At 37.6% G+C, this 26621-nt stretch overlaps 1 protein-coding gene and 1 non-coding gene across 2 annotated transcripts; both read right to left on the bottom strand.

Annotated features, from left to right (window-relative positions):
• Nucleotides 1-2679: 2679 nt before the first annotated feature.
• Nucleotides 2680-2782, bottom strand: LOC128195690 (small nucleolar RNA R71). The gene has a single exon (XR_008247487.1). It is a non-coding gene; the product is annotated as a small nucleolar RNA R71 (small nucleolar RNA).
• A 21626-nt stretch (nucleotides 2783-24408) lies between these two features.
• On the bottom strand, nucleotides 24409-25968 carry LOC108327142 (uncharacterized). The gene is made up of 3 exons (XM_052873967.1): nucleotides 25885-25968; nucleotides 25388-25644; nucleotides 24409-25259 (listed from the first exon to the last, which is right to left on the bottom strand). Exons 1-3 carry the CDS (start codon nucleotides 25966-25968, stop codon nucleotides 24968-24970), a joined length of 633 nt encoding a protein of 210 aa, XP_052729927.1. The 3' UTR covers nucleotides 24409-24967.
• Nucleotides 25969-26621: the final 653 nt, after the last annotated feature.

The following is a 26621-nucleotide window of genomic DNA, read 5'->3' as shown; positions in this document are numbered from 1 at the left end:
TCTTCCATCACCATAACCACCCCCTTTTGCTCCATCTCCGCCAAACCGGCCACCCCGCCACTGAACCAGCCACCGCAACCCAACCTTCGATCCTCCTCTCAGCTCTTCTAAAATCGGTACTGCTTCCCATGGTGTTCTTTGGATGGCTGGAAAATGGAGGAAGGAAGGTGATAGGTGAAAAGTTTACTTGTTTTTGTTGCTTATATTGTGGGGCTTTTGAGTAAGTTTTAGTGTTAATTCTCATGAAAAGTGTATAATTGTTGATATAAGTATAATTTTGATTGTTTAAATGTTTTTGATGCTTTTGTTGTTTATTTTGATGAAAAATAAGGATTGGATATCATAAAAGACTTGGACCAGGCTTAATGGACGCAATTTACCGAGAGGTTTGCGCCCGGGCGTGAAAAAAAGGACTCTGGGCGCGATTTTACCGAGAAGGTCGCGCCCGGGCGTGAGAAAAAGGGCGCCCGGGCGCCAATTTACAGAGAGGGTCGCGCCCGGGCGCGAGATAGAAAGGGGCGCCCGGGCGCCACTTAGAAGAGAAGGGACGCTCGTCCAGCATGCAGAGGACGCTCGTCCAGCGCGTAGAGGACGTTCGGCAGAGGACGCTCGTCCAGAGTGAGGACGCTCGTCCAGCATGCAGAGGACGCTCGTCCAGCAGCATGGGACGCTCGTCCAGCAGCGCACGCTCGTCCAGAAATGGGACGTTCGTCTGCAGGAGGGCGCTCGTCCAGCACGCTCGTCCGCGCACTCGTCCAGAAGTTGGGACGCTCGTTCAGATAGTGGACGCTCGTCCAGTCGTCCAAGACGTTCGCCAAAGTGCACGCTCGCCCAATGTACACGCTCGTCCAAGTGGACGCTCGTCCAGCAGGGGACGCTCGTCCAGCATGGGACGCTCGTCCAGCATGGGACGCTCGTCCAGGAGAGGACGCTCGTTCGTCCAGCTGAAGCACTTGGACGCTCGTCCATAAAATGACTAAGAGAGGACGCTCGTCCAGAAGTCGGACGTTCGTCCAGGAAATTGGACGTTCGTCCAGAAGTTGGACGTTCGTCTAGGAAATTGGACGTTCGTCCAGAAGTTGGACGCTCGTCCAGGAAATTGGACGCTCGTTCAGAAATTCACCCGTGACTCAATTATTGGATCTTCTTATATCAGAATCCAGTGGCCATTTGGAGAAGGGGGATCTGGAACGGGGAGAAGACCAGGGACGCTGCTGCAGCTGCTCCAAGGGGCTTCCATGGTGGAAAAACTCCAATTTCCACCATCCAATCCATCATTTCTTTCTTCTATGTTGTATATGTGTAACTAAAACCCCATTTCACTGGGGTTGAAAGTAAATTTCTGAACTCTTTGTAATTTCTCTATTAATGCATGATCTTGTATGAATTTTGTGTTCTATCCTTATTTTTCATGCTTTTGATGGAAATCTGAGCTATTTGAACGGTTAAATCATTGGAAAATGTATGAGACCGCGGACCTAGGATAGAACTGCTAAAAGATTTCGAGTCCTAGACATAGGAGGGAATTTTTAGTCATCTGTGACATTGTGTTTAAGGCAAATCTGATAATTGAATTAGCTAAGGAATTAGCAATTTAGTTTGAATGATTAAGAACTGTCTCTGAGGAATCAGGACTGCATGCGCCTAGGATGTCGATGCTTAATTTTGAGAAATTGTGTTAGTAGAAAATTACCGGAGTGATGAACTTGAATTTCAACCCCAGTGAACTTTAATTCATCTGTTTTTACCACTTTAATTTCATCTGTATGCAAATCTTACTTGTGTTATAAAATTAATCGCTAAATTAGTAAACTTTAAACAATTAGTGAAACATAACAAATCTCTTGGGAAACGATATTCCGGACTTACCGGTTTATTACTTGTACGATTCGGTACGCTTGCCGAAGTCCCAACAAGTTTTTGGCGCCGTTGCCGGGGATTTGTTTTTGTTTTCGTTGATTGTTTGTTGTTTATCTGGTTTAGTTGATTTTAGCTATCTGTTGTTTAAGTGTGTATTGTGATTATATTTGAATTCTTGTACATATTTGTTATCATCTGTAGAGATTGTGTATTTTTGGATTGTTTTCTTTTAGTTTGTGTTTTGTATGAGAAGCAGAGAAGAGGTTGAAAATCTACTTTTCGATCCGGAAATTGAAAGAACTGCTCGAAGAAACAACAGCAGATGAAGGAGACAAAGTAGAGAATCCAGAGAAGCCTCTGCTATTTCTGAAGAAATTCTGGACTTTTCATCTGGGCAAGAAAAAGAAGAAATGGAAGATAATCGCACTGGAGAAGGTTCTGGGCAAGGAAGACGTACTCTTGCAGATTATAACACTTTCTCAGGACCTCTGCACTTCAACAGTATTGCAAGACCAGTGGTGAATGCTGCTAACATGGAGATGAAGCCAGCTCTTATTCATCTGGTGCAGAATAATCAGTTTCATGGATTATCTCACGAGAATCCATACACTCACTTGGCTACTTTCATGGAGATCTGTAACACAGTGAGGATTCACCAGGTTCCAGATGAAGCAATCCGACTCAGCTTATTTCCATTCTCATTGGCTGGTAATGCAAAAATGTGGCTGAATTCTTTTCCAGAGAATAGTCTGACAGTCTGGGATGATGTGGTTGCCAAATTCCTGAACAAGTTCTTCCCTCAGTCCAAAGTCAATAAGGGAAAGCAGGAGATCTCTTCTTTCCAACAAGATGCTGATGAAACTCTAGGTCAAGCATGGGATAGATTCAAAGGCCTACTGAGAAAAACCCCTACTCATGGATTTGATGAGCCTACAATGTTAAATCTGTTTCTTGGAGGGCTGAAATCCCAAACAAAGTTAATGTTAGATGCATCAGCTGGAGGTAGTATTAGATGGAAGACGCCTAAAGAAGCACATGAACTGATTGAAAACATGGCTGCAAATGATAATGAAGTTCAGAGTGAGAGAGCTCAATTTCAACAAAAAGGTGTTCTTCAACTTCAAACTCAAGATGCTTTACTAGCTCAGAACAAGATTATGACTCAGCAACTTGAGACATTAATGAAGAAGTTATCTCAGCTACCTAAAGAACTGCAAAATGTTTCTCAATTTCAACATCAGATGGTTCAGAGTTGTCAATTGTGCGGAGGAGATCATAATAATGGTCAATGTGTAGTGCAAAGCATGTCTCATGAAGAAGTACACTATATGGGAAATCAAGGTCTTCAGCCAAACTATGATCAACGTCAAAGTTTTAATCAAGGATGGAGACCTCATCCGAGTATGGGACAAGCTGTTCCTTTCAACAGACCACCTCCACAGAACTTTCAACAACAACCTTCTCTGACAGAAAGAACTTCAAAACTGGAAGAAACTCTTCAGCAGTTTATGCAGGTATCAATTTCCAACCATAAAAGTACAGAAGCCTCACTTAGGAATTTGGAGATTCAGGTGGGTCAATTAGCTAAAAAGTTGGAAGAAAAACCAGAGAAGGACTTTGGGGCAAACACTGAAGTAAATCCAAAGGCAGACTGCAATGTTATTACTACAAGATCAGGAAGAATTCTGGAAGAAAGAGGGATTGAGAAAAAAGTGAGTGAAGAAAAAGATGAGATGAGTAAACAGGGAGATAAAGAAAAAGGGAGAGAGGGAGAGAAAAAGAAAGAACATGTGTACGAGAAACCTCTTCCATATCCAATGGTTGTCTCTAGAAAGGATAAGGAAAGACAGTTCCAGAGTTTCATTGATATTTTCAAGAAATTGGAAATCAAGATGCCTTTCTCAGAAGCACTGAAACAAATACCTGCTTATTCAAGATTCATGAAAGATTTGCTCACTAAGAAGAAGAAGAAGTATATTGAGGAAGAAACTATAGAAGTACAGGGCCAATGCAGTGCTATCATTCAGAAGTTACTTCCTCCAAAGTTTAAAGATCCAGGTAGTTTTACAATTCCATGCACCATTGGTGAACTGGCTATTGGGAATGCGTTAATTGATCTTGGAGCCAGCATCAATCTTATGCCTCTGTCAATGTTTAAGAAGATTGGAGAATTAGAGTTGAAGCCCACACGCATGACTCTACAATTGGCAGACAGGTCGATCAAATATCCGCAGGGAGTAGTAGAAGATGTTCTGGTAAAGGTAGATAAATTCTTATTTCCGGTGGATTTTGTTGTCATGGAAATGAAAGAAGATACAGAAATTCCTCTGATTCTGGGAAGGCCATTCATGAAGACTGCTCGAGTGTTGATTGATGTTGATGAGGGAAAGCTCAAAGTGAGAGTTGAGGATGAAGAAGTAAATTTCAATGTCTTTGAAGCAATGTCTCACCCAAATGATGAAGATACATGCTTTCTAATTGATGAACTTGAAGAAGTCTGCATGATTGCACAGAAGACGAAGCATATATCCTCAGCTCTTAATCTGGATGTTTTAAAGGAGATTCCATCTGAGGAAGAAGAGAAAAGAGAACAGAAGTTGCACTTGAAGTTGCTACCTTCACTTCTGAATGATGTCAAACCCTTGGATTAACCACGGAGTGCTTCTTAGTGTCAAGCTAACGACGTTAAACAAGCGCTTACTGGGAGGCAACCCAGCTTTCTAACTCTATCTATTTATGTTTTCAGTTTTTTTGGTTGTGTGGATTGAATCTGAATATGTCTGGTTGTGTGGATTGATTTATGTTTCTGATTTGATTTGATTGTGAATTGTGTGTTTGAAAGTTTGAATTTGAATTTGGAATTCTATCCATGATAACTGGCACGATTGTGAGATTGTTATTGCAGAATCTGAGTTTTAGAACTTGTGTTATGATTATATTTGATTTATTCTTGAATCTGATTGTTGGTGACCCAGAAGTTGAATATCTGAGTGTACTGAGAAAGCTTTGAGAGCAAGTGAGAAGTTGTTATTGCTATGAATTTGGTTTTTGCATAATTCTTATTAACACAGATACATTCTGGTTTAGAAATGAGAAAGGCAGTTTTGTTTGATGAAATTAGCTACTTGGCCAGATGACTACCCATATGTGAATATTAGTCCTTTGTATCCTGTTTGAGCCTTATATATATTTTTTGTGAACCCTCAGCATATTACAGAACAATCTACCTTATCCAACACTCTAGAAGAAGAGAACATGAAACATAATTGTCAAGAGATGGGTAGAAATTAAGTTTGGGGGAAAGCATAATCAGTTGAGTCTTAAACTGATGAAAAAAAAAAGTATCAAAGTTAGAGAAAAATTCAAAAAAAAAAATGTGTTATGGATGAATGAAGAGGTAGTTGATGAATAAAGTTTCAATGTTGTTATGTTCTTGTTCTCCTCTTCATTAGTGTTGTTTTGTTTCCCTGTAAAACCATGTTTCTTCTAGCCAAGCCAAGTTATAACCTGAGAAAGTCCTTTTGATTTAAATCAGAATGTTTGAAGTGTATATGAGATGACTTGCAAAAGTTGATGAAGTAGTTGATGACAATTTGAGTATGAATTGGAGTTGTAAACACTTGCAGGTTGAGATAAACACAAATTGAGCATTGTGGTTGTATTCTTTTTCTGGTTGTCTTATCATTTTGGATTCAAGAACTTGTCAATATAGAAGTATAACATTTGATCTGAATATTTGGAGGTGTAGGTACAATCCTCACTGTTGTATCAGATATTATGTGATGGAATATTAACTGCTTTGTTGGGTTCGATTGTGTTGTTATTGTCTATTTTCATGAGGACACGAAAATATATAAGTTTGGGGGAGTTTGATAGGTGAAAAGTTTACTTGTTTTTGTTGCTTATATTGTGGGGCTTTTGAGTAAGTTTTAGTGTTAATTCTCATGAAAAGTGTATAATTGTTGATATAAGTATAATTTTGATTGTTTAAATGTTTTTGATGCTTTTGTTGTTTATTTTGATGAAAAATAAGGATTGGATATCATAAAAGACATGGACCAGGCTTAATGGACGCAATTTACCGAGAGGTTCGCGCCCGGGCGTGAAAAAAAGGACTCTGGGCGCGATTTTACCGAGAAGGTCGCGCCCGGGCGTGAGAAAAAGGGCGCCCGGGCGCCAATTTACAGAGAGGGTCGCGCCCGGGCGCGAGATAGAAAGGGGCGCCCGGGCGCCACTTAGAAGAGAAGGGACGCTCGTCCAGCATGCAGAGGACGCTCGCCCAGCGCGTAGAGGACGTTCGGCAGAGGACGCTCGTCCAGAGTGAGGACGCTCGTCCAGCATGCAGAGGACGCTCGTCCAGCAGCATGGGACGCTCGTCCAGCAGCGCACGCTCGTCCAGAAATGGGACGTTCGTCTGCAGGAGGGCGCTCGTCCAGCACGCTCGTCCGCGCACTCGTCCAGAAGTTGGGACGCTCGTTCAGATAGTGGACGCTCGTCCAGTCGTCCAAGACGTTCGCCAAAGTGCACGCTCGCCCAATGTACACGCTCGTCCAAGTGGACGCTCGTCCAGTAGGGGACGCTCGTCCAGCATGGGACGCTCGTCCAGGAGAGGACGCTCGTTCGTCCAGCTGAAGCACTTGGACGCTCGTCCATAAAATGACTAAGAGAGGACGCTCGTCCAGAAGTCGGACGTTCGTCCAGGAAATTGGACGTTCGTCCAGAAGTTGGACGTTCGTCCAGGAAATTGGACGTTCGTCCAGAAGTTGGACGCTCGTCCAGGAAATTGGACGCTCGTTCAGAAATTCACCCGTGACTCAATTATTGGATCTTCTTATATCAGAATCCAGTGGCCATTTGGAGAAGGGGGATCTGGAACGGGGAGAAGACCAGGGACGCTGCTGCAGCTGCTCCAAGGGGCTTCCATGGTGGAAAAACTCCAATTTCCACCATCCAATCCATCATTTCTTTCTTCTATGTTGTATATGTGTAACTAAAACCCCATTTCACTGGGGTTGAAAGTAAATTTCTGAACTCTTTGTAATTTCTCTATTAATGCATGATCTTGTATGAATTTTGTGTTCTATCCTTATTTTTCATGCTTTTGATGGAAATCTGAGCTATTTGAACGGTTAAATCATTGGAAAATGTATGAGACCGCGGACCTAGGATAGAACTGCTAAAAGATTTCGAGTCCTAGACATAGGAGGGAATTTTTAGTCATCTGTGACATTGTGTTTAAGGCAAATCTGATAATTGAATTAGCTAAGGAATTAGCAATTTAGTTTGAATGATTAAGAACTGTCTCTGAGGAATCAGGACTGCATGCGCCTAGGATGTCGATGCTTAATTTTGAGAAATTGTGTTAGTAGAAAATTACCGGAGTGATGAACTTGAATTTCAACCCCAGTGAACTTTAATTCATCTGTTTTTACCACTTTAATTTCATCTGTATGCAAATCTTACTTGTGTTATAAAATTAATCGCTAAATTAGTAAACTTTAAACAATTAGTGAAACATAACAAATCTCTTGGGAAACGATATTCCGGACTTACCGGTTTATTACTTGTACGATTCGGTACGCTTGCCGAAGTCCCAACAGAAGGCTCCCTTCCTCTGGCTGCTTTCTCGCTCCCTCGCCCATGCCAAAATGAAGACACCCACTTTTCTCAGCTTCCTCCCTGCCGCTTCAATAATGCAGCCCAAATAGATGAAAAAGTGGTGCCCACCATGCCCAAAATTCACGGGTCTTACATTCTCCCCAACAACAAAAATTTTCGTCCTCGAAAATTAAGCTTATCGGAACAATCCTAGGTAGGTTTCTCCCATATTATCCTTACTTGTTGCACTTGAACTGACAAATCCTTTCTGGCTTGCATACTCTCAACCTCAAACACTGACCTTAGGTGATCTTCATGTCCCTCTCAAGTCTTAGAATAGACCAGTATGCCATCTATAAATACTACCACAAACTTGTCCAAGAAGGGTCTAAAAATTCAATTCACATAGTCCATGAAAATGGCTGGAGCATTAGTTACGCCAAACGGCATAACCACATACTCGTAGTGACCATATCTAGACCTGAACGCCGTTTTCTGCACATCATCCGCTTTCACTAAGATTTGATGATAGCCAAACTTCAGATCAATCTTAGAGAATACTGTAGCTCCGTGTAGTTGATCCATCAAATCATCTATTCTCAGCAACGGATACTTATTCTTGATCGTCTGTTAACATAACCTTACTTCTAGATTGCCACTATAACTCAAGACCACAACTCAAATAGTCTCCTTCGCCCATTGACCCACTCTTCTCATTCAAAAGCCATTAACACTTTCTCACTTTAAAGTTGACCCTGTAGCTTGCAACCAAAAGCTCACTTATTTTCCCTGCCTGACACAAGTTTCTTTCACACCTAAACTCACTTCTGGCTCTTGAAGATTACCAAACACTCCCGAATCATGCTCATATAACAACACCAATATTGTTTCAAAGAACTCGTCCCTCACAAACCACCAATCCAGAATTTTGAAAGTTCTTCATGCATACCTGTTACTGATAATAACATGCTCACCATCATCCGCTGTGCTACTCTGATCCTTGTACTTCCTTACTCACCAATTTACTTAAAAGAACACTTCCTTCATGACAACTGTAACCAACAAAAGATCACCCTCGAAGAACCTGTTTCAGGACTTCTATATAACCTTACAAAACAATGAAAACTCTTCCCTTGCATAATAGCATTGTCATTCCATTTCCTCAACACTGTTTTCTTCTCCACAAAGCGACCATGCCCGAAATCACTCGTGATTGTTAAGACTTATACTAGACTATGCCAACATGTCCTCTATTTCTCTTCTGCGATTCTTCAACCTTGTAGTTCTCCCTATGATTATACTGAGTCCAAATATTATTGCTCTAACTCAACCTTCATCTTCCTCTTGCACTGCACGACTTAAACAGGAACCACTCAAAAATTTCGAACATTGGTATTGCCTAAGACCCCACTCCAAAGTGAATTCCACTTCTCCAAGTTATAAAATCCCATACTTGTTGCAGAAAACCAACCAAAACTTTTACACCATAAAGATTTATCTTCTCTTTTTCACATATCCCTGCTAACCTCTTTTGATTCTCACACACCTTTTTCTTCACTTCTAATTTGATCCACAATTGATATATATAACCGGTGACTTTTATTCTTGAAATACGAAGCTTCTATTAAAGACTATAAAGCACTAGAGAACTTGTTTGAAACAACAAACCTCCCTTGAATCACACCTCAAACTTACGAAAGAACAACATTATCTCTTCTTCATTTGCAATTTACAGACATCTTGAATTCTCATAACACTTGCTTCCATCTTTCGCTCAACTATACTTGATGCACCACCTTCGTTTTCCTTCCCTGTCAAGAAACCACTCCATATAAACTTCAAACTTGAGTCCTTAGATTAACTCCACAAACGCCACATCACTCGTAAACCTTCTTGCACTCATCCCGTCCCGATTAACTTAAAACTTTCTTCTTCAAGAATTGCCCTCTTCAACTCGGAATCGTCAAAATACAAACCCCATCTTTAATCTTCCCAACCTCAAGATACTCTTAACCAACACCACTAATCTTCTGACCTTATCTGAACTTACCAACTCACTGCCTTCTGAAATCCATCATTCAACATCCACTTCTCTCTTGATCAAACTCAGCCGAACACTGAACATTACCATAAAACCATACCCAAAGAAAATTAACTTTATCACCACATGCAACTTCATAACTCTAAACATCTCAACCAACCCAAACTCTTCTGATCATTCTCGATACCCTCTTTAGCAACTTATACTACAACCATTCTTTATCATCTATTCTAAAACCTTTCTCCATCCACTGTGCTCTTAATTCTCTGACCTTATACTTTCTTACCAAACTAACATTCTGGTGTACTCCTTCCTTCAACATTTGAAATCTCTCATCTCAGCCAATGATCAAACATTTATTCTATACGAACCACTAATCTTGAAACATTCTTTTAAACTTAACTATGCATTATCCAATTGCGATTAATACTTAACCATTCCATTTGGTTATTCAACTCACAGTCCTATAATACTCAAATTCTCCTCACACACCTTATGTTCCCTTAACTTGGAGATCCGGCTTCTATTACACCCTCCTTAAATCCGTTCTATGTTTTACACACTGCTCCTCAAACCCTTTTCTTCTAACCTTTGACGTTATTGATACACTGAACTAAACTGATCTCTCAAACTTTGTCACACCCATGCTTACTCAAAGCTCATCTTATTCTAACCTTCAAACCCAACTCTTCTTCTACTTCGTATCAAAATAATGATTTCCCGTAGTCCACTTATTTCTTTCTTAACTTAAGCTTCAAACCATCTATCAATTCCCTTATTCAGATTCCACCCAACACTGATATACTATACCCAACTCATTTCTCAAATCGTGTTATAACCATGCTTATCCAAAAATTCTCTAAATCTAACCTCTGAACTTCTTGCGAACGTATGATATAAGATTCTTGTGACTTTGTTTTCTTGAAATTTCCTTCACCCATAACTTTACTTCCAAACTGTAATATCTTCACTAGCCCTCCGAAGCTTAACTTTTAGTCTTCTAACTTCTATCTTCGAGGCAAGAACTTGTCTCAAAGGCTTAAACCAATTCCAGTAAAAGTATACAACTCAAGTTGTCCTTAAATATGCATTCCTCAACTACTATAGAGCACATCACACCATCACAAAAACAAGAACCACACAGGAAATTACTACAGGAAACAACACTGAAACTCTAACTCTTTCTTACCTCAAACCTTCAGAATTAAGAAAGGAAAATCATCTACGATGAAAGTCATGAGTGTGCACCCCCATTACTCTTATCAAGACGTTTTCTGTTCTTAAAACTTCTAGTCAGATACACACCTCACAATCTAGACTTGAAAGAAATGGTAAATCATACCATCTACACCCAAGTCTTCACAGAGAAGACACGACAAACCCACCACACAAAGGTCATCCTAAGGACGAACTGCTCTGATACCATTAATGTAACATCCCGATTATATAATAATCAATATTATATAATAATGGACATTATCATTCAAATATAGAGAACAGTCGGAGTATGACGTGTAATTAAATGTGAAATTACAGTCATCCAGAAATAAAATGAGCGAAAATTTAAACTTGAACATTTGAAAGGATTAAACACTACGAGTGTTTAATCAAGAAATTCTAAGAAGACTATCCTGCAATATCAGCAACCTCTAACTCTTGCTCCAAGGGAAATCTCTTCGACAACGTCTGCTCCCATCCAAGTGGATGATCATCGCCAAAGAAACATACCCAAACAGCACATAACAAAAACAATGCAAGGGTGAGCTGGATATAAAAAGCATGTTATACATATAGCATAGATAATTCATATAATCATACTTAGATTCGTATAAAAGAACAATTAGAGCATATTCATTAAACCACAATTCACCCACTTACACGACATGCAAAAGTCATTCAAACATGGTAGACTAACATCACAATACCTCCCCGACTTGTTACTTTATAGACCTACTCGTCCGGACTAGAATGTATGTAGAGCTGGGGCGGGTTGTGCACTTGTGATGGCCTCTACTGCTTTGCAAAGCCATTGCCGAGGGGTTTCACCCGACCATACACAAGGTTAGTCCGTTACCGCGGAATAGACCTCCAGTGATAGCGCCTACCCTGGGACCTCCCTCTACTCCCACCACACGCGTCAATCCTCTCTAAGTGAGAATGAAAGACCGTTGGAGTGTAGGGATAACCCCCCATATGGAAGCCTCTTACATTCATTCAATACACCAACTGATCCCACCGAGAGATCTAAATTTCCGATTCAATCCCACCATTTTAAATCTCATGATATTTCTTTTGGAACCATGTACCTCATAAACCACTTATAACCATACCCCAATTATGAATAATCAGATACCACCATATTATCCCAACAATTCCAACATATTTCATACATTCACATAATTCATGTCATAAATAATATTCCAAACATTGGTACACATAATTCAATCCAAAAGCAAAGGAACTTAAAATTCAACATTATACAGAACACTATTCATCCGAACACTATTCACATACTTCCCACATAAATCATATCATATCATGCATTCCAAACATTCCTCATACATGACAATCTGTTAAGCAAACAACAATAATCAATCCAATACACCTTACCTGACAATAACAATCCTAAAAGAACCACTAAACAACACAAAACCCCGTAACTCATACTTAGACAAATAAAATGGCTTTGAAACCATCACCAACAGTTTCGGAAGGGTTCAAAACCTCCAAAACGACTCAAGAAACGTCCAAAACGGACACCCGGAACCCCAAAAACTATCAAACACAAATTCTGCAGCTTGCTGCTGCGTTTAGGCGCGCTGGAGCGCGACCAAAGGGCGCTGGAGCGCGACCTGCACCAGTTTAAGCGCGCTGGAGAGCGTCCCGAGGGCGCTGGAGCGCCGTATCAGTTGACAGCAACTACGAAAATTGGACTTTTAAGCACCTAGGGTCTGTTCTAATGACTAAAAGGGTTCCATAAACCTTGGTATTGATAGAAAACCACATTTATAAGTTAAACCAACATCCATTTGATCACTAGATCCAAGACTAGGTGTATCAAACCACTTTAAACTCCAAATTCACTTCTACAAGTTGCCCAATTTCATTTCTATCCTTTAAAACCCTCAAACCAGTTTGCAACCTACATCAACAAGTCTAATTGCACTTGCTAGTACTCTCCAAAACCATAGAATACTTCCAGTATTCCTACTTCTCATTTTCACCCCTTAGAACCCCTAAAATGGGCTAAAAACTCAACCTATGAAGCCATTTTCCCTTTTAGAATAGATTTTATCAATTTAACCATCTAGACAAGTCCTAATAGGTGTGATAACATATTCTCAACCCTCCAAAACAATGCAGACCTCTTACCTCACCATTTCACTACTCCACTTCCTCTTTTTGACTAAAACCATGCACATAAACCCTCACAAGGCCTCTACTCCAATGTAGATTAAATCTTAATGTTTTAAGAGTTCCAACAAGTCTAATATAACTCAAAAACAGTCCTTAAACTGCCACTGTTATTAAACCATCATTCCCTCTAAAATTCACCTCTCAAAACCCCTCCAATTCCACTCTAAAACATCAATTTTCACAACTTAGGTGTCCAAATTCAATTCTACTACTTTGCAACTATTTTGATCAATTTAGTGACTCAAATAAGTCACAATACAGTGGCTAAAACTGTCCCAACAACCCAATTTCGTTTTAGGCCACAAATACCCAATTTCAGCAGCTAGATTCAACCAATTCAATTTACAAACCTCACTCTACAATTTCATACATCAAACCCATCAAGAATTTAACATACCTACAATTAAAGCAAACAATTGAACACAATATCAAGCTCCCCTTACCTGGTTTTCTCCAAGCACTATGTCCAGCACCCGCAACCCCATATCCCGGACTAGCACCTTCACCTCTTCCAGCTTCTTCCATCACCATAACCACCCCCTTTTGCTCCATCTCCGCCAAACCGGCCACCCCGCCACTGAACCAGCCACCGCAACCCAACCTCCGATCCTCCTCTCAGCTCTTCTAAAATCGGTACTGCTTCCCATGGTGTTCTTTGGATGGCTGGAAAATGGAGGAAGGAAGGTGATAGGTGAAAAGTTTACTTGTTTTTGTTGCTTATATTGTGGGGCTTTTGATAAAGTTGGTGAAAAACGTGAGTAACTTTGTAGAGATGGATAAGGTGATGCAGAACTGGACAAAGTTGTTGCAGGTCATGACAATAAGGGTGACGAACCTGGAGATGGAAATAGTGAAGTTAAAGCACGAAAAAATGTTGAAACTCGAGGAGCAGTGATATCATCACGGTGCCATTATCACAATGAAGTAGCCACTGACCAATCAAATTTATTGTGATTATGGTAGATCATGGTGGCAACAAGATTATTGGGGAGACGAATAAAACAAAAAAACAAATAATCAAATGTTAAAAGCAAGTTGGTCAAGATTAAGAAGAGATAAGACAATGAAAACGATATCGATAAATTATATAATTAGATCGGTGAAAGCAACTGAGAAGTCAATCAAGAAGAGCATTGTGAGACATTTTTTGTAACTCACAATGAGAATGCTTATGTGCTATCATCCAATGACCCCCATTCTGTGGTGAAGATTGACATTAGAAATTGGAAAACAAAACTTATGTCTACTATGTCATCGAGTACACTTTTTTAACCGGTACCTCATGGGAGTACATTTTGAAAATTTGTGATTAAGTCAGTTAAGTAATTTGATGAAAATGGACCACTCAGATTTTGACACGTGTGCGCGTGTCTAAATGTTGTCAAAAATGGTTGTTCAAGTATCATTTTCCGATTCGGAAAATGTTTCTTGAACAACCATTTTTGACAACATTTAGACACGCGCACACGTGTCAAAATCTGAGTGGTCTAGTTGGAAAAATTAAATGAAAATGGACCACTCAGATTTTGACACGTGTGCGCGTGTCTAAATGTTGTCAAAAATGGTTGTTCAAGTATCATTTTCCATTTGATTCATACTTAAATGTCAGCTGCATCAGCATCTTAAAATATTTTCTTTATTGTGACATTTTTATTGTATGATTTGATCATCGTTTTCAGACTTTGGGCTTGCAAAATAGGCATTAGATTCAAATACACATGTGACAACACGAGTAATGGCAACCTTTGTCTAAATTGTAGCTAAGTCACATAATTTAGCGACTGTTTGTGGAATCTTTTTCTTATTGTAGCTAAGTCACATATTGTAGCTAAAGTCATATAAAAGTCTAAAAAAATATATATTGAAAAAAAATGAAACAGACAACTCACACTGCTTCGTATCGAAATTTTTACGTTACCCAACTTTCGGTTTTGGAAATAAATTCCCCCTCAGTCTGTCTGTTACAGAGCCGCACCACAGTGACAATTTTTCTTTAACAAACCTAACACATGAGAGGAAGGAGGCATTTAACCTAAAAGGATGGAGGATGCAAGAGGCAAGAAAAACAAGAGTGAATTTACTGAAAAGAAATGTATTACCTATGTATTTTCCTGAAAAAAATTATCCACAAAAACTCTTTGAAACTTTTATTGCAATATTCTTGGATGTGTTTTAGAATTGTTTTTTTCCAACAAATATCTAATATATATTTTTTGTAATAAATTATTATTTACAAATAATTAGTATTATTACCGGTTGCATTAATGTTTCTGTAAATAAAGATATATGTGAGCTCCTAATTTCGTTCGTATTGATTATAATAGATTTTTTTTTATTTTATTTTCATCTTATTTTATTTTATGTTATTTTCTTTATTTTTATTTTTAATTTATATTTTAATTTTACCTTCTTATTTATTTTTATTATTATTATTATTATTATTATTATTATATATATATATATATATTAGTTATTTAATTTTAATTGAAAACGAAAAAAGAAGAAAAAGAAAAAAAAAAGAAGAAAAAACAAGGTCAACCCCTTCCTCTAACATAAAACAGCCGTATGCATTCAGAAAAAGGAAGAAAGCAGCGTTTGACAAAAGCAATGCTTAAAATGGACATTTACAATGGCAGTAACAAAAGGCAGAGACCCTCTTTCTATAATTCTCTACTGAGGACCAGCAGTATACATCAAAAAAGAGAAGGTTTTTTTTCTGAAAGGGAGCTTCTGCCAGATACAGTGAACATGAAGAAAAGAAAGAAACAAAAGGGAAATCCCACGCCAGAAGATATCCCAGAGCTCGCAGGATGCAGGGCAGAGAGGAGTTTGGGGGTTTGGCTTTTGAAAAGAGTTTTCATCATAGTCATTAAAGGGAAAAGGGAAATCTGGCGCCAGAGGAGATCTCAGGGTACAACAGAAAGCAGGGGTTTTGGTTTTGAAAAGGGGGGAGAATGGCCTTTGCCTTCATCTCATTGTAAGCTTTGGGGCCCAGAAGGAAAAATCGAAGAGAGCAAAGAGGGAAGAAAAAAACCAAACCCAAAGGAGAAGTTTCTTAAAGCTGTGAAGAATTCATCTGTGGTTGCCTTCCACCTATCGGGTTCCAGAGGACCACAGCCAAATACAACTTTGAGACTCCCAGGATCTCTAACACCTCACCGTCACAGAACAGGAGAGAGCTCAGGACCATATCCAGCCACTAGCTCCGGAGACAACTAAGAAGGAGAACATTACTGGAGGGTAGAAGGGAGACTAAAACCAAAAGAAAACATTTCCTGGAAGCGGCAAAGGTAAGTCTTCGTATGCCTAGACTCTTCGGTTTTGCTCTTGTATGTGCCTCCTTTATGCGTATGATGTTTGATTAAATGTTCATAGTCATGTTGGTTTTCTTTGTGGCATTGTCTTTGGATCAAACTGCATTTTAAATGTGATTTCGTTACTGCGAGACTCATCGAGTATTTATAAGAAAAAGCACATACTCCCCAACATCAAAGGCTCAATACCCTTAGCATCCAGAAAACATGTAATAAAAAGCAAACAGCAAATAGCACTGTTAGAAAACGGAATAAACATACCGAGTCACAGCTTCATGCCAATACACTCAAAGCATTCACCTCCTCAGAATTTCTTTACATCACAGAAACCTACCATCCCCCAACCTTCATCCTCATTCACTCATTTTCCTAACCTCTGCCTCCACCACGTTTTCTATCACAATCTTCATTCACACTTCCTCACATTACCTTCTTCTTCTAATCCGATCAGGATTTGGAATCCTCTCCAAGCAGGTACGTGATTAACACGGGCCTCAACAAAAATATTACAAACCTAACCCATTCCATTCATTCACCTCTACCTCACGGCCAACGACCATCGTCAATCTTCATCCCTTTGTCGCACTGACCCCTCTGCTCATCACCCTCGTCTTCTTCCTTACCTCACGAGCCTTCATCTCCAACAGGGGCCTTCATCTCCAACACCCGTGATCAGCCCCTCTCGGATTTCCACCCTTTCCGTTCTAGAATTCGTCAAATTCATCCCCATTTTTCTCACTGGATCATCCATCAACCATTCCAAGAGCCAAACCCAATCAAAGCAATAAGCACAGAAACAGAAAATAGATAAAGGAGAATAGGAGAGCCCATCGGTGCCACCGACGCCAAGATCGGAAGAAGCAGTGGCGTGGTGGCTGGGTCGCGACAGAGAGCTTGGGCCGCAGCTGGCTGCGGCCGTTTCTGGCTGAGACAGAGTGGCGCGCGTGCGTGACGGGGTGGAGATACCTCCGTTGGGTACTTTGGAAGAAGACCCTAGGTCTCTGTTTTGAGTTGAGATTGTGGAACGAAGGAGACCCCCAAGGAATGTTGGCTGAAGAATGGAAGGGCCTTGGGCCTCTTTTTTTTCTTTTTTCGACCCAGCTCTCTGTAATAAACCAAAAAATATATAAAAAACGAATTTCTTCCCTACGCACCCCCGTTTCTCACCCGCGCACCCCCATACCACCCTGGGCCAATGCTGGGTCAGGCCCAAGAAAACAAAAAACTCCTTTCTCCTTCGCGCGGCCCTGTTTCTCACTTCCACACCCTCTTTTCGTTTGGGTTTAGGCCCAATCTGTAAATCAAATAAAAAAAATATAGTTTAGACACCCCATTTTTTCATTTGAACACCCCCCTGTTTTTTTTTTTATTGGCTTTTTTTTTATCTTATTCTATTTGATTCTTTTTATTTATTTTTATTTTTGTTCTTATTTTTATTGTTGTTATTTTACTTATTTATTCTAAATATCTATTTATTTTAAAATATATATTTAATAACATATAAAAAATAAAAAATATTTATATTTACAAAAAAAAATGTTCTAAAGGTTTAAGCACACGTGTGATCGCTCGTGTCGTCCTTGTGCTAAAAATTTTTTCTTCTTTCTTAAATAAAATTTACAAAAATACGTTTAAAGGTTTAAACACACGTGTGACCGCTCGCGTCGTCCTTGTGCTAAAAACCTTTTCTTCTTTCTTATAAAAATTATAAAAAAATACGTTTAAAGGTTTAAGCACACGTGTGACCGCTCGCGTCGTCCTTGTGCTAAAAAACCTTTTCTTCTTTCTTATAAAAATTACAAAAAAAATACGTTTAAAGGTTTAAGCACACGTGTGACCGCTCGCGTCGTCCTTGTGCTAAAAAACCTTTCTTCTTCCTTATAAAAAGTTACAAAAATACTATTAAAAGTTAAGACACACGTGTGACCGCTCGCGTCATCCTTGTGCTAACAACCTTTTCTTCTTTCTTAAATAAAATTACAAAAAATACGTTTTGAAGGTTAAGGCACACGTGTGACCGCTCGCGTCGTCCTTTTGCTAAAAACATTTTCTTCTTTCTTAAATAAAATTACAAAAATATTTTAAAGGTTGAGCACACGTGTGATCGGATGCATCGTCCTTGTGCAGAATACCTTTTCCGTTTATTTTATAAAAATATCAAAAATATAAAATCTTCAGAAACTAAAAACATTAACAATTTCGAGGCAACAAATAAAGTTTCCACATCTTCTTGACATTATCTTCAAATTCCTTACCAACAAATTCATCTGACAGCACGAGAGGCTTGGATTTCTTATGATTTTGCATTCTTTTCATCATATGTCTTATTTCTCCTTCTTGCACATTAAAGTTAGGCTGACCAGACTTATTCATTGAGATTTTTATATTCATAGCTCTTTGTTTCATATCATGTAGTTTGTTAAACCACTCATCAACAACTCGCTTGCACTTCTTGTCTTTTGACTTTAGATGTTGTAATTGTCGCTTAAGGTCATCTTCTTCCCTTATTAAATTGGATATAAACTCCTATAAATTTCTTTGCAGAGTAGTCATGACAGCCTTATCAGACTCTGCTTCGTTATTACATCTTTTAAGTAAAAACTCTAATAAAATAACAAAATGAAATGATAAATAAGTAAAATTAGTACATTCTAATAAAGTGGTGTTGATTTCAGAGTTAACTACACCATCAACTATTTCTATACTACCTTCCACCACTTCAATACAACAAGAGATGTAGACAAAAAGAAAATTTATTTGTATCTTAAGCTTCAACTAATATAAAAAAAAATTAACTATAATAAAGCTAATAATTAAGGTAAACATCACAATATTTATATCTATTCATGGTTGAAAAATACAAATAATTAAACTAAATTTCACAATACGTATATCACAAGACATATAACAAAGTTGCATTCTTTCCAATAATCTAAATAGTGTTGATCTTATATCTCTTTTATCATTAATTAACCCACTAATAATATCAGTTGTTTCTCCTCCTATTGCAATCCTTTTAACATAGTTTGAAATGATTAAAAACATTAAATATCATATGTATAAATATATATATATATATATATATATATAAATATATATTTATATATATATATATATATATATATATATAAATATATATACTTATATATATAAACTTGAGTGTTTATTATTTTTTATTATAAGTTTTTTTTTCTAAAAGGTTATCTTTCTTATGGTTTTTTTTAGAAAAGTCTAAATTATATTAAATAAAAAAAATTAATTTATGAAAAAAATGATAAAAAAATAATAAATTTGTAGCAAAGTTGCATACCTTCTAATAATTATGATTTTATATCTTTTTTATCATTAAGTAAACAATGAAAATAGAATTAATCATTTTTCTATCTTTTTTTTTTCCTAAAAAAAATCATGTATTTAATATGATTATTTTTTAGAAAAGTTTAAATTATATTAAACATTTTTATATAAGAAAATTAATCCATGAAAAGAAACTAATAATGATAAAAAAACAATAAATATGTAATAAGTTGCATACCTCCTAATAATGTTGTTGATCCTATAACTATTTCAGGATTAATTGAGCCACCAACAATATTAGTCATTTCTCCACTTGTTATTCTTTCAATACAACAAAATATCATTAAAAACATTAAATGTCACATGTATATATGCTATATATAAACTCGAGTTTTTATCTTTATTTTCTTATAATTATAATTTTTTTTCTTTAAAGATATCATACAAGAAAATTGTATTTAAATGTGATAAGGATAAAAATGTGATAAAGTAGTTAATATAAAGAAAAAATAATGTTATATAAAATAGTAACATAAAAACTATTCACAAAAATTATCTCTGGATATTATTACACTACAAATTTTATAGGACCCAAGATTTATTATGATGAAATGTTTAGAGGGTTTTTTTTTTTTTTACAATTTCTCCTCTTTGTAAAAATTGTAAAATAGGACCCATGATATAAACTTCTTCATCTAAAAGTTTATTCCTTGGAATAATTAAGTGAAAACATTAATAACCTTGTAAAAAAATGACAATTTTAGATATACACAAAAAAAGAGTACAAGAGAAAAATAAAAAATAGTTGTACCTTGTGATGTAGTAGCAATGACATTCCTATGCTGCTGGGAATGAATTGAATATGTGGTATTATTAGGAGGAGTGGGCATATACGAATGCCTTTTTCTTCTATTCCATATGAGCTTTAAATCTTGAAATTCCTCCTTTGAATTTCAGTCCACAGTGCTTGCACTTCAACCCACTATCTTCTTCTCTATCAACTTGATTCCATAATACCTATTTTTTCGCCTACCTATAATTAATATATTTCCTGTACCCACAAAATCAAATCTAACTAATAATCATTTCATCGATAGCTGGAGAATGAGACCACGTTTCTTAATCAAATTTCATGCTTATCACCTCAAACAGGTCTAATTAAGGCTACAGATAGAGGGTTTACTGAAAGTGTTATCAATTGCAAAATCAGTAATGCGTTCTGCTTTGGCCGTAATAACATGTTTCAGTTCACATTTCAAGCTTGCTTTCAACATTCAAAATCCCAATGCAAGGGGATATTACCATACAAGAAGCATGGTTACTACAAAATTAATCTACCAATGATAATGCTTTTAAAAGAAAAAAGGCTTTTAAAAATAATGCATAATCCTTAGTTAGAAAATCAATTATGTAAAATTCTAATTGCTCAAACCACATGATACTTCCAATTAATATCAATAACGAAAAACTATTTTCCATACAGAAGGACGAAGAAAGAAAAAGTAAAGAGGATTCTTAATCAAATTTACAAATATAATTAAACTAAGATATAAAATAAATTAAAAATACCTAAAATAAAAATCATTCAACATAAAAGTATACTCATAATATTAAATCCCAATATTAAATTCAAGGTGGGACCCATACCAACATAGGAAAGGGGACCCACATGTCACACCAAACTATGCATTTATATATTTTTGATGACCTGCGCATAATGCTAACTGAAATTCAAGTGATCATACAATTGATTCTACTCCAATGTACTAATAAAAACGTGGTCCCACTAGTTTTAATGAATGACATTTTTAACAAATGCATGGGATACTTTTACAAAAGCAACGGCCATTGGAACACCTGAATTATAGCAATATCCTAGACATATATAACACTAAAATAAAAAAACCTCAATGCAGAGGACATCGGGACATTAAACTAATAATAATATCAAAGCAATGAAATTTCCTCGTTTGCCAAACACACGAACAAAAGGGTTCAATCTCTTTATAGATTCATCCATGCACGTCTTTCAATGAATGCCCATGCAAATGCATCATGCCTCACCATGCAAAAAGGTAAACCCAGTGGTTCAACATCTCATTATTCATGCAAAGAGAGTAAAATGGGCACACACAAGGAATCAATTGGCCTTGCAGTAATGCATATCTTGATATAAACCAATCGCATGCACTTAATGCCATGAGATATGTAACCTTGCCTTATACCATCCAATAAACTGATCATATCATGTAAATAAAACAGTAAACCCACATATGAGAAATGTAGAAAAAGTTTACATGCAAATGGGCCAGGCTGCCCCTAAAGCATATCCCACAATCGAAATGGTATCCAATTTTTGCATATCCAAAAAGGACCCACCGTCACGCCCGCTTACAAGCTAAATATTTTGTCCATCACACGTTCATTTCTACATAACCTTCAAAACCAAACCAAATGAGATAACCTGCTCCCTTTGTCATTGTTTTTGTTCTTAACCAATTATGATATTCCCATTGGCACTTCTATAAAAGTAAAACAATATAAAAAATGTAACTCCCAAATATTCAAAACCTACATAACACAAATGTATAAAGAGTCTCTGCTTTCCCGCTTATGTATAAGATCAAGATCCGAAGATTTTCCCATTATAATAATGTCTAGACTGTCTCCCGCACTAGATTTAATAGCTGCTATCTCCTCTGATTGTGAATCAGGTTTCTACTTTCCGTCAATATTGGGCTTAACTCTTTCTCCACCAAAGTTGAAACAAAAAACCGAATGGTACTGGAAATCTTTCTCTACCTTAACTCTATTCGACCAAAGATAGACTTAGATGAAAAACCAAATACAATCTAATCACAAATGATAAGAAAAACCAAATAAAATCAAAGTAAAAAAGAGAAAACCCAATAGAATCACTGAATTTGTGTGAAGCACAAACACGATACAGCATGAGAGGGCGAGAGAGAGCCCGAGAGAAAGCAAGGGGAAGAGAGCCAAAATAGAGTGAGAGATTTGGAACCCTAACCAGAACAAGAAGCTGTAGAGTGAGTGAGCGGAGAGTAGCGGACTGGACTGAGAGTGAGAAACGGTTACTAAATTTTAAAAAGAAATATATATTTTATTTTAAAAAACACAGGTAATAATGTTTAGTAATTTTACTGTATATCTTCATTCACAGAAACATCTAATACTATTATTAATGCAACGGGTAATAATATTAATTATTTGTAAATAATAATTTATTACAAAAAATATATATTAGATATTTGTTGCAAAAAAACAATTCTAAAACATTTTCAAGAATATTGCAATAAAAGTTTCAAAGAGTTTTTATGGATAATTTTTTTCAGAAAAATACATATGTAATACATTTCTTTTTAACAAATTCATCCTTTTTTTTCCTGCTATGCTCTCGCTTCTCTCTTGCATCCTCCATCCTTTTAGGTTAAATGCCTCTTCCTCTCATTCGTTAGGTTTGTTAAAGAAAAAGTGTAACTGTGGTGCGGCTCTGTACGAGACAGAGTGATGGGAATGTATTTCCAAAAACGAAAGTTGGATAATGTAAAAATTTCGATACAAAGCAGTGGGAGTTGTCAGTTTATTTTTTTCAATATATATTTTTTTTGGACTTTTATGTGACTTTAGCTACAATATACCCTTTACTCATGTTGTCAGGTGTATTTGAATCTAATGCCTATTTTGCAAGCTCAAAGTCTGAAAACTGATAATCAAATCATACAATAAAAATATCACAATAAAGAAAATATTTTAAAATGCAGGTGACATTTATGTATGAATCAAATTACTTAACTAACTTAATCACAAATTTTCAAAATGTATTCCCATAAGAGGTACCGGTTAAAAAAGTGTACTCAATGACAAGGGAGACATAAGTTTTTTTCCAATTTCTAAATCTTCACCCGAGAATGAGGGTCATTGGATGATAGCACATAAGCATTCCCATTGTGAGTTGCAAACAATGTCTCACAATAATGCTCTTCTTGATCGACTTCTCAGTTGCTTACATCGACCTCCTAATTGCCTTTCGATTTCATTTTCATTATATATGAACTCTTCTTAATTTTGACCAACTTGCTTTTAACATTTGCTTATTTGTTTTTTTGTTTTGTTCGTCTCCCCAATAATCTTGTTGCCACGATAATCTACCATAATTACAATAAATTTGATTGGTCAGTGGCTACTTCACTATGATGATGGCGTTGCTCCTCGAGTTTCAACATTTTCTCGTACTTTAACTTTGTTATTTCCATCTCCAGGTTCGTCACTCTCCTTATCATGACCTGCAACATCTTTGCCCAGTTCTACACCACCTTATCCATCTCTGCAAAGTTACTCACGTTTTTCACCAACTTTGCCAAGTTGATCTCAAGTTCCTCTAAATTATCTTTCATGATTTATTGAGTTTACCTCGGTATCCGTTGAAGACCCAACGGATATGCCACTTCTCGTGGGCTCCGTTCGAAAACTCAACACACAACGACAATGCAGAATGAACAAAAGCAACAACAAAACACACATCACACCATAATAGAAGATAGCAAACACCAAATGCATAAACCATGTATCATTTATCATGCATACAAGTAGAGGAAACAATCACTAACATATTGGAGAGCAAACACACGAACAACCACCACCACAAACCAACGGTAGAAATGGAGAATAGTGTTAACCGAAGAAGTGAAAGAGAAAATGAAAGTGTTGGAAGGGGGGCGGGCTTGCAACTGAGTGAAAGAGTGAAAGTGAAATGGAATCAGAGTTTTAGAAAATAAAAAGTAAAATAAGTAAAGTGAAAGAGTGAAAATGAAATGGAATTATGGTTTTAGAAAATAGAAAGTAAAATAAGTAAAATAAAAGTAAAAAATAAAAGATTGGAATTTAAGAAAAAATCAGATAGGTTTAAGGAGAAGATGATATGGTGGAGGGAATAACTCTCCTAATTGGATCTTACGGACCAATTAGTTAATCCAACCCAAATTTTTCAGTCCAACCCAAAATTGCCGGCCAACCCAAACCAAAGACTCCTCAGTCAGAATGGAGCTGACAACGCCGAACGCCGGCCGCCGACGACCCCATGGCAGGATCCACCAGCCTTCCATTGGCGCCACCCGTGCATCTAATAATAGCCAACACCGAACCCAGAATCGCGAAATCAAATTCAAGAAACAGAAAGGAGGAAAACCACCCCTAATCACGATCATCAGAACCATCCCTAAAGCCCCAAATTGAATGCGAAACCCCGCTGCCGATCTGTAAAGAAGAATAAGAATTCCAACCCAAATTTGAATTCAGAAAGGAAGCCAAAATTTCACAAACCAAAATCCTAATTCAACCCTAACAGGAAACGCGAATCAAAACGCAGAACAGAAGTCCCAAAACACTGCAATCACCACGGTCTCCCTCCTTGCGCCGCGACCTAGACAGGAGGGAAGGAGACGAAACAAAACGGCCAACGCGCCCTCGCGCCGTTGCCGCGCAAGCACCGCGCTTCCATCGAGCCTCCGCCGCACTTTCGTTGTGTCTTCGCCGCCACAAGCCCACTCCCTTTGCGTGAGCCACCAGAAAACGCTAATGTCATCGGAGTCGCGCTCTCGCCGCCACCGTAGCGCCGTTGCCGCCAGATCTCGCTTCCCTTTGGGACGACGCGGGTGGCTGCAGGGAGAACTGAGTGGGTGAACTTCAAACACGATGCTCCTGTTTGTGCGTGCCTGCAAAATGCAATCAAAGTCTGAAAACACCGAAGCCAGAACCAAACACAATGAGGTATTAAAAACCCGCATGCGTGTGCTCGAGAGAAGAAGACGAAAGCAAGATGGGGAGGGAAGCTCCAAAATGCCTGGACGGCTGCCGGTGTGCGAAGTGGTCTGCGAGAATGGAGAGAGGAAGAGCAAACTGGGCTGCCTGTGTGCAAAGTTGTCTACGAGAATGGGGAGAGGAAGAACAAACTGAGAGTGCCTGTGTTGTGTGTTGTGTGTTGTGTGCTGTGCGAGAACAAATAGCAGATTGAGTGTGTTCTGAGAGAGAAGGGGAAAGGGAGAAGGAAGAGATATGAGACAGTAACGAGATGAGAGAGAAAATATCTCTGTTCACGCACTGCTAAAAAGGAATCTTTGACCAGTTTAACTTTTTTAAATATTCATATCATTTAATTACGGGATAAATTAGGTATTTTTTAAAAATTTGTTGGTGTAAGATGAAGGGCTTGGAGGTGCAGGGTGAAACCCTCAAAGTCTCCTCGCGAGTTCCATGAAGACAGCCCAATGGGACTTGAACCTGGTGATTTTTAGACTAAGAGGAGTGCTGGAATTTTCAAAAATTAAATTACAAATTCACATTATCTGGAGTAACATTGAAATGACTCATTTGGTTTCTCCCGAGTTCATGACCCATCCTAGACTTAGGCGTGTATTTTGCCATGAGTTCTGAGAGTTTGGGATTTCAATTTGGTTGTACTGCTTTTTTTGGCTTTGTCTTATATTTATGTCCTTATCCATTCTTTGTTACTAACATTTATATTGTTCTGTCAAAAAGGGAGGGGGATATTTAGCATTTTTAAGATGTTTTGTCACTAAGACTAGGGTCAGTCTTCTATGTTTGGTATGAATAAGTTTTAGCTTATATGATGTTTGAACCTATCACTTCTATTTCAGAAGAAATTATCTCTTAATTTTGGTGGCTCCAGGTGTTAATCTTTTATTTTCATTCACGCTGGGTTGTCCAATCTCTGAATGTTGTTGTACTCTGTTAAATACTGTTTGGCTTTAGGATGACTACAAGATATTTAGGATGATGTTAAAATGAAAATAAAATAATCAGAAGGGGATCTTAGTGAATTAGGGAAATCATAAGCTAATTAAGCTTGTGTAGCTGTGCAATCTAACTGTTTTATTATTTTTTACCAATTATATTTTTGTGGTTTGACCTGATTAGAAGTTTTTCTGGACCAGAGGTAAATTTCCAATTAAAAAAAGTCATTCAAAGTTAACTCACTTAGCTTTTGCTCACTATTCATTTTTGATTATGCATAGTCAAACGATATTTAGATTAGTTTCACAATATATCTAACAGCA

This window comes from Vigna angularis, chromosome 2, assembly GCF_016808095.1.
Source record: "Vigna angularis cultivar LongXiaoDou No.4 chromosome 2, ASM1680809v1, whole genome shotgun sequence".
In the NCBI taxonomy this organism is placed as follows: domain Eukaryota; kingdom Viridiplantae; phylum Streptophyta; class Magnoliopsida; order Fabales; family Fabaceae; genus Vigna; species Vigna angularis.
Note: the sequence above shows the minus strand (reverse complement) of the source record. Positions and strands in the feature narration are given on the sequence as shown.

Excerpts from the sequence above, each read along its gene's own strand:
- LOC108327142 (XM_052873967.1), bottom strand. The coding sequence starts at position 25,968 with ATGGCAAAATACACGCCTAAGTCTAGGATGGGTCATGAACTCGGGAGA. Across the intron at positions 25,645-25,884 it reads TCAATGTTACTCCAGATAAT|TGCGTGAACAGAGATATTTT; the intron begins GTGAATTTGTAA and ends CCTTTTTAGCAG. Across the intron at positions 25,260-25,387 it reads GCACACCGGCAGCCGTCCAG|GCACGCACAAACAGGAGCAT; the intron begins GCATTTTGGAGC and ends TGCATTTTGCAG.